The sequence below is a fragment of the Pecten maximus genome, chromosome 13 (genome assembly GCF_902652985.1).
Source record: "Pecten maximus chromosome 13, xPecMax1.1, whole genome shotgun sequence".
In the NCBI taxonomy this organism is placed as follows: domain Eukaryota; kingdom Metazoa; phylum Mollusca; class Bivalvia; order Pectinida; family Pectinidae; genus Pecten; species Pecten maximus.
The window spans coordinates 12253661-12267110 of NC_047027.1; the positions used below are offsets into that span (position 1 = coordinate 12253661).

A 13450-nucleotide genomic window follows, 5' to 3' on the forward strand; every position below is an offset into this window, starting at 1 on the left:
CATTTTAATGGTGTGCTCTACATGTGATATCACGAATCGTCAGATCATTGGAATGGGTCACTTAAAACTATAGTCGTGTTTAGGTCTACCTCTCCTGATTTGAGCTGTTTTATTATCATTATTATATAAGTTTGGTTTGGTTTGGTTTATTTTGTTTAACGTCCTATTAACAGCTAAGGTCATTTAAGGGCGGCCTCCCGTGCGTGCGACATGTATGCGTTTAGCGTGTGCGTATGTGTGTTTTGGGAGGCTGCGGTATATTCGTGTTAAGTCTCCTTGTTATAGGCCGGAACTTTTGCCGATTTATAGTGCTACCTCACTGAAGCATACTGCGAAGACATCCAGCAACACACCCCGCCCGGTCACATTATACTGATAACAAGCGAACCAGTCGTTCCACTCCAAATATGCTGAGTGCTAATCAGGAGTAGCAACTACCATTTTAATGGTGTGCTCTACATGTGATATCACGAATCGTCAGATCATTGGAATGGGTCACTTAAAACTATAGTCGTGTTTAGGTCTACATCTCCTGATTTGAGCTGTTTTATTATCATTATTATATACGTCTTTGAGAACCGAATGGAGGACATTGGCATTATTTTCTTTTTAAGTTTTGAAGGGACGGGATACATGAAACATAGCTAAAGTTGTTAAGGGAAAGCACCCGATATATTTCAAGGTCATAATCCTTTAAATTTGAGCTTTAACATATGCATGGACGTCCTCCTTTAAATATTGTTCGGTTTTGTAACGTTTAACATCAATATCTAGAGTCATGTTTAACATTCTATCACCGTCATTTAAGGATGGTCTCCCCAGTGTGCGAAACAAATGAGTGTAGCGTGTGTGTTTTGTGAGGCTGTGGTATGTTCATGCCTGTGAACTGATGCAGATTATATTATTATGTTACAGACAACATAAACGATATTGAGACTTGCAGCCTTCATCTTTGAAACCGTATTCTTATGTGCAATTGATTTGTGTCTTTTGAGACAGTGTGTAGCAAACATTTATATAACGGTAATTTTAATGATTTTTGCCAAACTTGCACCTGACAAAAAGTCCTCATCAACAGCTATGATCAATTACAGATAGCTTTCTAACGTGCCATTATTTTACAACGATTTACTGCTCTCATAAAATAACAATTATTTGTTAACATATTGATCGGTGCCGTGTTATTTCAGCTTCCGTCAGCTGTTCTGCATAATGCTATATGATATACACGTTGGTCATATTATCGGTAATAAATAAACCGTCTCGTTTGCAAACCGCAATAACCATCAACAGAGTACGACAACTTTTGCTTTCCATAGCTTATGAATACATAAGCGAGATGTGTGGGGATTGGTCCAATGATGCTGGGCACTGAAGCTGACACGAAGGTACCCGATACTGTGAAATCATTTACACATTCCAGGGAGGACAGCCAGGGCGACACATGCTGCGTAGATAATTGTGTATTGAACGAACAATTAGCAAGAACGTTTCTTTCTTATGTCCTGTATCGACGGAGTGAATTCCAGACAATATGATGTTTCAGAATCTTCTTTTGCTTTTCCTTCAAGGTAAGTAAACGATAACTAACTGTCTTAGTGTTTTTCTTTGGTGATTTTTTAAGAATTATTTTTTTGCCTATACTACTGCACTATTATAAAACAAGCCATGTCAATGTTCATCAGTATGTTTCGGAATACAATGGTTACATTATTTATCTACCTGCGATGAAAGTATAAAGAAATGTTGGTCATACGAAACGGATCCAGTGAATGTTAAATTTTATTAGTATATATTATATAATTACACAGTTGGTTTTTAAAAGGATAAATACCAAATCGTTTCCCAAATTTTTTAAAACAGAACAAAAACATTTGGGTATTCGTCATACTTCTTCTAGAGTAAGATCACAATTTACAGGTTAATACTTATTCAACTGTAACGAATGCAAACATACCCATTCAGCACAATATATAAATCAAGTGATAATGTATGACACCGAATCATGTAACTTTCGGTTTGGTTTTGTTTTGTTTAGTATTGTTTAACGTCCTATGAACAGCTGTTGGTTCAACGACGGCCTCTCAGTGTGTGTGTATTTTAGGAGTCCGCGGTATGTTCATGATAAAAAGAACTTATCAATGTTGTAAAAATTGCATCTGTTTTGCTGGTACCGAATTCCTGCGTTACACACACATAAAAAAACTTGCTCGATGGCAGTATAATCTAACCTGGCGGTGTGTCATGTTGGACGTCTTCGGCAGTATTCTTCAGTAGCACTATAAATCGGTAAAACTTCCGGCCTACCACAAGGAGACTTAACATGAACATACCACAGCCTCACAAAACACACATACGCACTCCCCGCACGCATGCGTGTGTCCTTAAATTACCTTAACTTTTGATATCACGTTAAACAATAATAGACTTAACTAAAACAAACCTGAGTTCGAGATGCAAGTATTTGGTGACAGGAGACCCATCTACCGGTCACATGATACTGACAACGGTCGAACCAGTCCATCCCAGTCGGGAAATGCTGAGTTGTATGCAGGTATAGGAACTACTATTTTAAAGACTTATGTAGGCCTCGACTACTTAACAAAGCCGATCGCTGAAGACCAAATGTAAGGTAGTCAATTGAGACATTTGGAAACGGAAAATATCAAATCATTTACCTAATTCACTTGTGACAAAAATAAAGTGTCGCATTAATGATTTAATGAACCAATATCCACGAGGACACATTTTGTTGCACATGGTTGACGTTTATCAGGTTTCTAAACTACTGATGCCATAAATAGTACTTGGTATGTATTATAGCTACTGAAATATAGATGATCACATCCCTTCATGGTTAAATGAACTTATATATATATTGCAAAATATAGATAACGTACAGCCAATACCATCTCCGATAGTAGAGATAGTGTAACTTCAAACATGATGTATATTAGTGTAACTTCAAACATGATGTATGTTAGTGTAACTTCAAACATGATGTATATTAGTGTATAGTATACGAGTTTAACAAAAAACTTCTTACGTTGTACCCGTCACTTAGCAACGGAGCGTTTGGTGAATCAATAACATCTGAGGCGTAAGTGATAAGGACTGGTTAGTCCATTGCAGTATAATGTCACTAAATTGAATGTCATGCTACCGTTAAATATTCCAGTGTGATAACACTATAACACGTCCGGTAGTGGACCAATCAGTTGTGTGCAGCGTTGTCTATTATTTAGCAATGTCATATGAACTGAGACAGCCCGATTGCTCATTACCAGTCGAATCCGTTCTATATATAGAAAATATTAATATACCAGAACCGCTTTTGTGATTAGTTTATATCTGTAATATTCACTTCAGCTGTTGTCCTTACATGGTTCTATTATGCTGATAGTACTCGGAAACAATACCATCATAATGCCAATACCGTAAATCCTGTGGTGGGGAATCTATGATTTAGTCAATTGAACAAAGGGTGTTCTAGTATCTGAACATAGAAGAACCTAAATTGTGTGGACGAGTGGAGACTGATATCTGCTATATAATGAACATTCGGAATTTGTTGGTCGCTGAATGACAATATAAAATAACATTTTATTTATTTCACGACAAAATCAATGTTGTCGAGACTGGAAAAATAGTATCGCACAGCTTTAGCATCTCGTTGTCGCTGAAGCAGAGGAGAACCCAGTATCTATGGCAAATATAACAGTTTGATAATGTTCACGGATGGCTGATTAATTTAATTAAACATTTGAATAATTTATATCTTTCATCCTCTTTCCATCAATATTACCACTGATGATTGATGTATATAGTTATATTCAGACAACGCTGAAACAATAAAGGCTTGAACTCCAGGATGATCGATTGGTTTGAATTGTTTATTGTGTTATACATGTACAGCTAAGTTCAATGAAGGACCGCGGCCGCTGAGTTCGAATGAATGAATGAAGTGTATGTGCATGTATGTTTGTCTCCTTGTGACAGCGTGGAACTGATGGCGACTTATAGTGCTATCTTACAGAACTAAACTACTGACGACACCCGGGACACACCGACCAGTCAAATTATACTGACATTTGGCAACTCAATCGTCCCAGTCCTAACACTATCAACGTTAAGCAGTTGTAAGAAATACCATAATGAACTTTTGTTGAAATGATGCTGTGCTACCAACAAAACCAATGAAAAAAATAGCAAAGTTATGCCTGTTCAAACTAGAGTTGTATCCCAAGCGATAACTATTACCCCCGTGGTCGTCTGCAGTTGAGTTGGCTATTGGTGGGTGTAATCATATCTAATCCAGTCAGTTATTACATTATATGAATGACAATATTAAGACATCAATCGATCCAAAACCAGCTCTAATTTATAAATATACAAGATATACACCATCCAATACTGCAATTGTACATCGGTTCGGTAACAAGTATTTAACACTCCTGATAATATTGTAAATTGACTTGTGTTTATTTAGTTGTGCATAACTGCATGCCAAGTTTTGTTGAAATCGGAACAGCACTTGTGTAGTGGTTGTCCGGACTAGCCTCAACCAATCAGAAGTCGGTAGCCATTTTGAAAAATGCGTTCACAGGATACACAACTACATGTTGTACTGATTATACATGCGAAGTTTTGTTGAAATCGGATAATAAATAGTATTGTTTAGTGAAGCATTGTTAACAGAGTGACTGAAAGCTTACTATAGCTATAACTGAATGTAACTACATTTGTATTTTCAAAGTTGATACATCTTAGTTCTATTTATTGTAAAGTAAAACTATTAACAATGATACCCTTAAAAGGTTAAACAGTGTAAAATCATTGTTCCATCGTTTAAAAAGTAGGTAAAACCGCCTTTTTGAAATGTTGTACATGTATCAATATACATTGTTAAGGAGTGATAAGATATCGGTTAAAACCAGTTACTTCAAACATTATAGTTGTACAAGCCAGTGAAATCTACGACCGACCCATCTTGAAATTGTGACCTGAAATCCAAAATAGCAATCATTTAATAATGTTGATAAAATATTATAATAAAACATCAGTCAGTGAAAGCTTGTGTCACCATGCTTGGTTATCGTAATGTATCTTTGGTTTGGTTTGGTTTATTTTGTTTAACGTCCTATTAACAGCTAAGGTCATTTAAGGACGGCCTCCCGTGCGTGCGACATGCAGGCGTGTGGCGAGTGCGTATGTGTGTTTTGGGAGGCTGCGGTATGTTCCGTGTTAAGTCTCCTTGTGATAGGCCGGAACTTTTGCCGATTTATAGTGCTACCTCACTGAAGCATACTGCCGAAGACACCCAGCAGGACACCCCACCCGGTCACATTATACTGACAACGGGCGAACCAGTCGTTCCACTCCAAATATGCTGAGCGCTAAGCAGGAGTAGCAACTACCATTTTTAAAGACTCTGGTATGTCTCGGCCAGGGGATCGTAATGTATCGCCGGTATTCTATCGATCAAAACAGACCTCTATAGCAATATCTCTGTAATGGTTTGTTAAGATACTACATTGGATATCAAATGAAAGGAAGTCATTCTAATAAGATGAATGCATTATTTATTAACTTACCTATGAACGGTATCGATTTTTCAAAGGATAAAACGTTATCAATATTGTCGCAATGTTTACAATTAATACCGAGTAGCAATCTAGTGTAGATCACCAGTCTAGTTAAGGGATATACAAAGCCAATTAAAACATCGACCACGCGTTTTTATGGTATCTACATGAAAATTACGGATGAATCATTGGCAACAAGATACAATATTAACATCTATGAATAGAGGTGGAAAGCCATGGTACTAACGCCATGGACAATGCTCAATAGTTATTTGTGCTTAAATGACAATAACTGATGATTGGACGTTAAGCTAAACACTGGATTCCCTCTCCTTTTCCCCCCTTCATTAATGATTAGTTATAGACGGACAGCAGTTACTGTTATTTCATATAGGAATTCAATGATTGGTTTTTGCATTGCGGCTATGAATAGCAGTAGCTATCTACATATCTTCTGATCTACGTATCTTCTCAGGTATCTACATATCTTATGAGCTACTGCTATTCTTAGTCACAACAAAAAGGAAAAGAAAAAAACAACAACACCAAGATTACTGGATAGATCACGAATATGATAGAACATAGAGTAAAATGTTATATTCAACGGAAAACTATTCAATTTTCTTTTTATCGCATCTTAATGCTTAAAATCAAAATCAAGCACAATATAATATGAAAACATGATGTCAACAAGTGCCGGAATCAGTACCACATGACGTCGTCTCTTTGTGACGTTACTCTACGTGAACTTGGCGGCGTCATTTTAAAAGGACCGATCAGCGCAATTTAAGTGTTTTCTTCTGTTATCAGAGAATCTGTAAAGGAAAAGCTAACGACCAGTAAATATTTTGTCATATACTTGTCTGAATATTTCCGAAACACAGCAAAATAACCCATCGATCTCTCTTCGCTTCGATTAGAAATATCGGCAAGTTAAAATGAGGTGAGTACAAAGGTTCATTCTGATTGGTCTTAAAACTTATATTTTCACTTCATTTTTTTTGTTTTTTCACTATTCATCACTGCAGTGAAAAGATAAGTTTTATCAATTTCTACATTTCACTAAAAAATACAATAAATATGTATATGTTGTATCCATAACTTAATATAACAAGCGCACTGAGTATTGCTCAAGCAATACATGTCCCTTACTGGCCTCTGTAGCTAGTTTGATTAAAATCCTTCAAGGAATAAAGACGCTACAACAATGACGAAAAATAGTAATGGTGACTTTAACTTTCACCCATTAACTCTGAAACTTTTCTTTCCGAGATAGTATTATAATTTATAATTGTACGAAGTGTGATGAAAATCCCTCAAGGAATAAGGCCGTTAGAGCACTGACAAACGCACGTGGCTTTGCATAATACGAACATGCGTGCAGACGTACGTACAATGTACTTACCTACTAGACGGACGGAGATGAAACTTATAGTCTACCTTCACCGGTAAGGGACTTAATGATAATGTGCTCTTCATTTACTTTTTAAAAAAGCAATCCTTTAACGTTTATAATAGCTATGCTCATTTAAGGACGACCCCTCATTAACGAGATGCGTAAATGTGGTATGCTGCTATATATTCGTTTTAGTTTCCTTGTGATAACGAGGAGTGAACGCGAAATAGACAGTTCAGTTTCATTGAACCTACAGATATATTGGATTTTATTATACCATAAAAATGCTGTTGTTTCCCATTTTCACAGGTGAGCTGCTAATATATTTTAAACCGAAGTATATACGCATGTTTCCTCGGAACACATACTCTTAGTTCAAGTTATTGATTTGGTGTGTTTACGTACCAGAAATGTATATATACTCGTATGAAGATGGGATAGTTAAATATTTAAAAACGTAATTTAAATGTGATTGTTTAAAGCTCATCGGAACAAGCAAAATTTTGTATTGATGTAAATAAAACACATTTAAAATTGCGTTTGCTTACTAAGTGCTTTAAAAATTGTTAGAAAATTTCAAAAGATTGCAACAAGAGGTCAAATGGGACGTCCGATGACAATGCAACTAACAATTAAATGTTCCAATTGAAAAACTGTATAAAGTATTTTTTGTTGGTTTTATTAATTAGACGTCATATAAATGTGGATTTACTTTGAATATAATCAAATCTTATAACACTACATTATTATTTTCCTGTGATCAGGTCTCGCCATCATGGCTGATGACTACTTCCAGGAGGATACCATGAATTCCGGGTTCTTGTTCATCCCCTCCTTGATGAAAGAGACCCACGACTTCTTGGAAGACTGTCTAGCGCTTTGTGATTCGACACCGAAGTGCAATATCATAACTTTTGACAAGGCACGACAGATGTGCAGGGGATATGAAAACATCACGCAGTCAGTGGGCTTCATCTCCGTACCTGGTACAAAGATATGGTCTAGTAAGTAATTCTGGATTATACGTATGTAAAGGTTACAAATAGACTTTGTTAACTTTTCGTGGTTCTTTGGCATTTAAAAATAAAGAAAATATGTAAATAAATATATATATATAAAATAAATAAATAAATATAGGTAAAATAATAACAAGTACAAATTGCAACGGGTTGCCGTTACAAAACGTCTCCCTGTTATAGAAGGACGATTCTACCTAACCAATTGTTAATCGGAACAAAATGACAGTTTGAAATCGAAAAAAAAGGCATATATGTGATATATTTCATTTTTTATACAACATTATTAATTTTAATGTTAAAGACACTACGTATTTATCTTATGTTTGGACTATATTTACGTGTTAATTGTATCGAATGCAGTTTACAAAGGTCTGTATGCACTGCCATCGATCCACCAGTCCTTTCTATAAATAGGAATGTATTTAAATTCACATATAAGTGGAAATGTAGTCGTCATAAACAGCTGCAGTGGCATCAGAAAGGTAATTTTGAGGATGAAAGATTGATTAAATGTTCCAAAACACTTCATATCAGTCAAACAGGACAATCCACATTTCCCTAACTTTCTCAAAATTCACCAAAATATGACATATTTTACCACATAAATGTCCCTCTTCTAAATCAGTCCAACTAACTTTATTTTAAAGGGATTGCTACCATATAAATATACATTAATTTTGCAGTCGATTGGACAAACTACACATATTATAAAGCCATTTCTATAGCTACACGAAAATTGCGATTTTTAGCGGAAAAGTATGTTGTATCAGAAAATAAAATGTTGAATGTACACCTGTAAATGTATCACGTATAGTTTTTGAGAAAAGTGTCGGACAATATCACGGTGGAATCAGAAGAAATAGTAATAATAATATTAATATACAACAGGGGTAAAATCGATAAGTCCCAAAACGTTGTTTGGGGACTTAAAAATGATCATCTCAGATGATTGTAATGACAAATTAACTTTTCATTTATGTTTGGTTTTCCGTTCAGAGTTCAATTAGAGTATATTTTTCTGATGCTAAATAATTCTCAATTATATTGATGTTGCTGTTAAAATTGCTATCTAAGTGTATTACTGGCGATTTGATATATAATATTCTATCAAATTAAACAAACTAATGGAGCTTAATATTATTTTAAGACATTTTGCGCTCGCAGTATTGTGTTAAAATATTTTTGCGCTAATAGCGATTTCTTTCTAAAGGATTCTTGTGCGACATTTTAATGCTCCGCTTAGCTTTTTTAAGTTGAAAATGCGCTCAAATTTAATTATTTCGGTTTATCTATTTTCCTCAGACAACAGGAAGAAGACTCATAGGTATGCCTACCCTGGACTGACCTGGGTTGCTGATCCATCACGTGCAGGCGTTGTCTTCAGTCCTACCGCCTCCAGAGAGTTCCTTCCCCGACTTGATGAATGTGTGGATCGTTGTCGTAACGACCCAACGGGTTGTCACTACTTGACATTTACAGAAAATGCTGCTGATTGTCGGTCATTTACCGGCATACCAGACTACAACGTGACCCTGGCAAACACTGAAGTTTGGATGAGTAAGTCAAACTATTTGTGCTTACTAAACTAGCTCACACTAAACTATTATTTCCGCGTCAAAAGTCTCTAAAAAGAGGACACTTTATTGCCCAATAAGAAGCCTGCTTCACAGTTCATGTTCATAATCGTTGGGACATATACGGGAATTTTCTGCCGTTTTTTTTATGCATTGGATATTTATATTGTTCGGTCCTTATTTAAGAGTTGAGATCTTTCATTTACCAAATTTTCTCTCCGTTCGGTTTTCAGTTCCTTGCTATCCCCGTGTTGTACAAAATCGGACATGACTTCTGTTATTTAACAGCCATGGTCATTTAAGGATGATCTCCCCGTGTATTCAATGTTAGTGTACACTGAAGGGGTCGTATGAATGTTCTCAAGTGGTTGCACTATGTTCATGCGAGGCGTCTTGTAACAGCACAAAACGTGTAGCGCTACCCCCCCCCCCCCCCCCCAGCCCCCTCCGAAGTATGCTTTCGAGGACACCCAATAGGATCAAACAACCGGTCACATTAAACCGACAATGTGCGGTGCGAACCAGGCATCTTAGCATAGAATATGGCACTAAAATTGTACTTTAATCCATGTTTTCTATCGAAATTATTAAGTCCCCGTCTTCCAAATATAATACATCAGGCCAGTTTAAAATAAACTCCATCCAAATGTCAAAATATCAAATTAACCCGCTGACAGATAAGGCAAAAACGGAGAATAATTGGTATCGGGGAAAGGGTTTCATTTGACGTTTAGCGCATATAATTTAAACTCATAACGAAGTTATTGAACATTTAAGCATTAAAAAAGTAATAGAAATTATTCTCTGTCACTATATCCAAAGTACGATCTTCTGTTATGGCATGTTTTTAAATCGACTTATCTCACAGTGCATTCAGTAGGACTTAAAATATCAATGTCCGTGTAAACAAAATTCATTTATATACTACTAAGCAAATAATTGCGGTCCGTAAACAGAGTTTTTGTGCCTGTCAAGTTCCTATCAATACCTGGCCAATAGATAAAGGGTTAAACAAAACCTATGTGAATACTCATAATACTGTCAATAAATGACAACAAAGGTTGGCGTACTCAGAACCTTATATGTAAAAAAAGAGAGAAAAAAAAGGTAGATTCTATTTGTTGACTGAATGACATAAAATGACACATAAATGGATGTCATTATCCACTAGAGATTGCATCTTGTAGAACATGAGAGAAATATTACTGTGGCTGTTTCATGGGATGAGTGGAAATGACACATAAGTGAATAGTACCTAAAATGTGAACTGAATAAATACATGTAAATAGCAATAACATTACATTTTTTGTGAAGAATCATTAATTGCTAAATGACACTGCTAAATCTCCAACGTGTTTGGTTTGGTTTTATTTGTTAAACGTCCTATCAACAACTAAAGTAATTTAAGGACGGCCTCCCGTGCGTGCGACATGCATGTGTGTAATGAGTGCGTATGTGTATATTTTCTGCCGACAATTGTTTTGCGTATTTGAATTTCTCTGTACCACATTTCATCCTCAACAAAAGGCAATATTTTATATATTTATCTATACGTATCTCATGTTCAATAGAAACACAACTAGGACGGGACCTGGAGTCGCCGGAATCGTTCTACTTGATTGTAAAGAAGAATCTAAATCGCGCTGAGGCAAACGTAAGTAAAACCGGTAAAGTAAAATGAAAAGTTATTAGTCAAAAAAGGAGAGAGAATATTTGTCTTTGAAATTATTGAAATAATTCATTCACAAAATGAATCGAGTGATATAAATAAAAAAAGATTGTCAAAAGTGTCTTCATTAAATTTAAGAAGTAACATAACAATTCCAAAGTGTCTTCATTAATTTAAGAAGTAACATAACAATTCACAAAGACATCTTTCTACAGGCCTATTGTGCTCAGGACGGTATATTTGGACATCTCCTGAAAGTCAACAACGCTGAGGAGCAAGATTTCCTGGATCTCAATGCAGCGTTTGATGGTAAATTATCACACAACGGTTGTATTTAAGTACTGATTGAAACTTCGGAAATATGACGGAAGGCACCCTTCTACGAGTATTATTGATAAAAAGGTGCATTGAATGTAATTTGCGTTGTAATCGACTCTTTTGTACAGTAAACATTGTTTTGTCGGTGTTTATTCAACAGGAGCAACAACTGCCTCTTTATGGATGGATGCGGAGGTGGATGCCGACGGAAGGTTTCTGTGGAATGTCGGGAGGCCGGAATCCACATATTTGAACATGGCCTACGGCGAGCCTTCCGATACAGCAAACAAGAAATGTCTGACCATAGCAAAAGCGGACGGAAAATGGGCAAGCGCTGACTGTACAAACACCATACACTTCGTGTGCGAGATCGAGTAAGTTGTGCAGTTTTCTTGGAATCGGTGTTAAACATACTCTAACAACCAGTGTCATTATCATTATAGATTCGGTTTAGTTTATTTTGTTTAACGTTCTATCAACAGCTAAGGTCATTTAAGGACGGCCTCCCGTGCGTGCGACATGCATGCCTGTGGTGAGTGCGTATGTGTGTTTTAGGAGGCTGCGGTATGTTCGTGTTAAGTCTCCTTGTGATAGGCCGGAACTTTTGCCGATTTATAATGCTACCTCACTGAGCATATAACGTCTATTTACTGTTCAATATGACAGAATGTAATTGAAGCTAAATTTGAATTGTGGTGTTCACTTATTTTTTGTGTGATGATAATGTGACGAAGTTGCTTTGAGTATGTAAGATAATTATATTTCGAGAGGTTGAGTGAAATTTGTAGTGTGAATTTGGATAAGCCTTTAGTTAAGCATTCGCCAGAAGTCTTAAACATGCCAGCTACTAGTCCTGCTTAACGCTCAGCATACAAGGAGTGTGGCGACTGGTTTGCCTGTTGTCAGTTTAATGTGACCGGGTGGGGTGTCCTGCTGGGTGTCTTCGACAGTATGCTTCAGTAAGGTAGTACTATAAATCGGCAAAAGTTCCGGACTATCACAAGGAGACTTTATATGAAACATACAGCAGCCTCCCAAAGCACACGTACGCATTCACCACACGCGTGCAAACCAAACCAAAATAAATAAGTAGACATATATATTAATCTTGTGATATATCGTAATATGCTTTAAAAATTGTGATATTTAATGATTGTAGGATAAGGACGGGAACTCCTCTTATCGGTGCCTTATGGTAATCTATTTTTCCTTTTCTTTGTAGTAAATTACCATGGTGAACGGACATCAGGATTCAAGGTGATAGAAGTAAAACCTCTGGTTAACCTGGCCCGTTGTAGGGGATACATTACAACAGACATTATTCTCACGCATCCTATCCACGATCGATATTCAGACTATCAATATATAAATCCTCTGGCATTTCCTTTTTCGAACGGCATTATATTGTTATAATGTAATTGTTATATGTAATGTAATTTTCTCCTCACTGCTCTCTAACTTTCTGTGCTTTGATTGTGGAATTGGATTACATTTTTTTTTCAAAATAAATTTTATTCAACAAGCATGTATATATATATAAACAAATGTCCTCACGCAGGAGGGCTTTCACTCATCAGACATCCTATCTCTCACTCATCAGAGATCCTATCTCTCACTCATCAGACATCCTATCTCTCACTCATCAGAGATCCTATCCCCTCACTCATCAGAGATCCTATCTCTCACTCATCAGAGATCCTATCCCCTCACACATTCTTTTCATATTTTACATACATGTACTGTACACTCTGATACATTTTCGTTCAATCTAAATTATATACACACAATATCACTTAAAATCTATACCAACACACATTTTTTCTTCTACTACTTTGGTCTACTATAATCGGTATATTATAAAAAAAAACTATCCAGTGGTTAGCCCAAAT

The 13450-nt window shown here is 36.2% G+C and overlaps 1 protein-coding gene across 1 annotated transcript; it reads left to right on the plus strand.

Annotated features, from left to right (window-relative positions):
• Nucleotides 1-1448: 1448 nt before the first annotated feature.
• LOC117341111 lies at nucleotides 1449-13218 on the plus strand. Its single transcript, XM_033902948.1, has 7 exons — nucleotides 1449-1571; nucleotides 7746-7985; nucleotides 9303-9557; nucleotides 11146-11228; nucleotides 11459-11552; nucleotides 11722-11935; nucleotides 12784-13218. Exons 1-7 carry the CDS (start codon nucleotides 1535-1537, stop codon nucleotides 12797-12799), a joined length of 939 nt encoding a protein of 312 aa, XP_033758839.1. The 5' UTR covers nucleotides 1449-1534; the 3' UTR covers nucleotides 12800-13218.
• The last annotated feature ends 232 nt before the right edge of the window (nucleotides 13219-13450 follow it).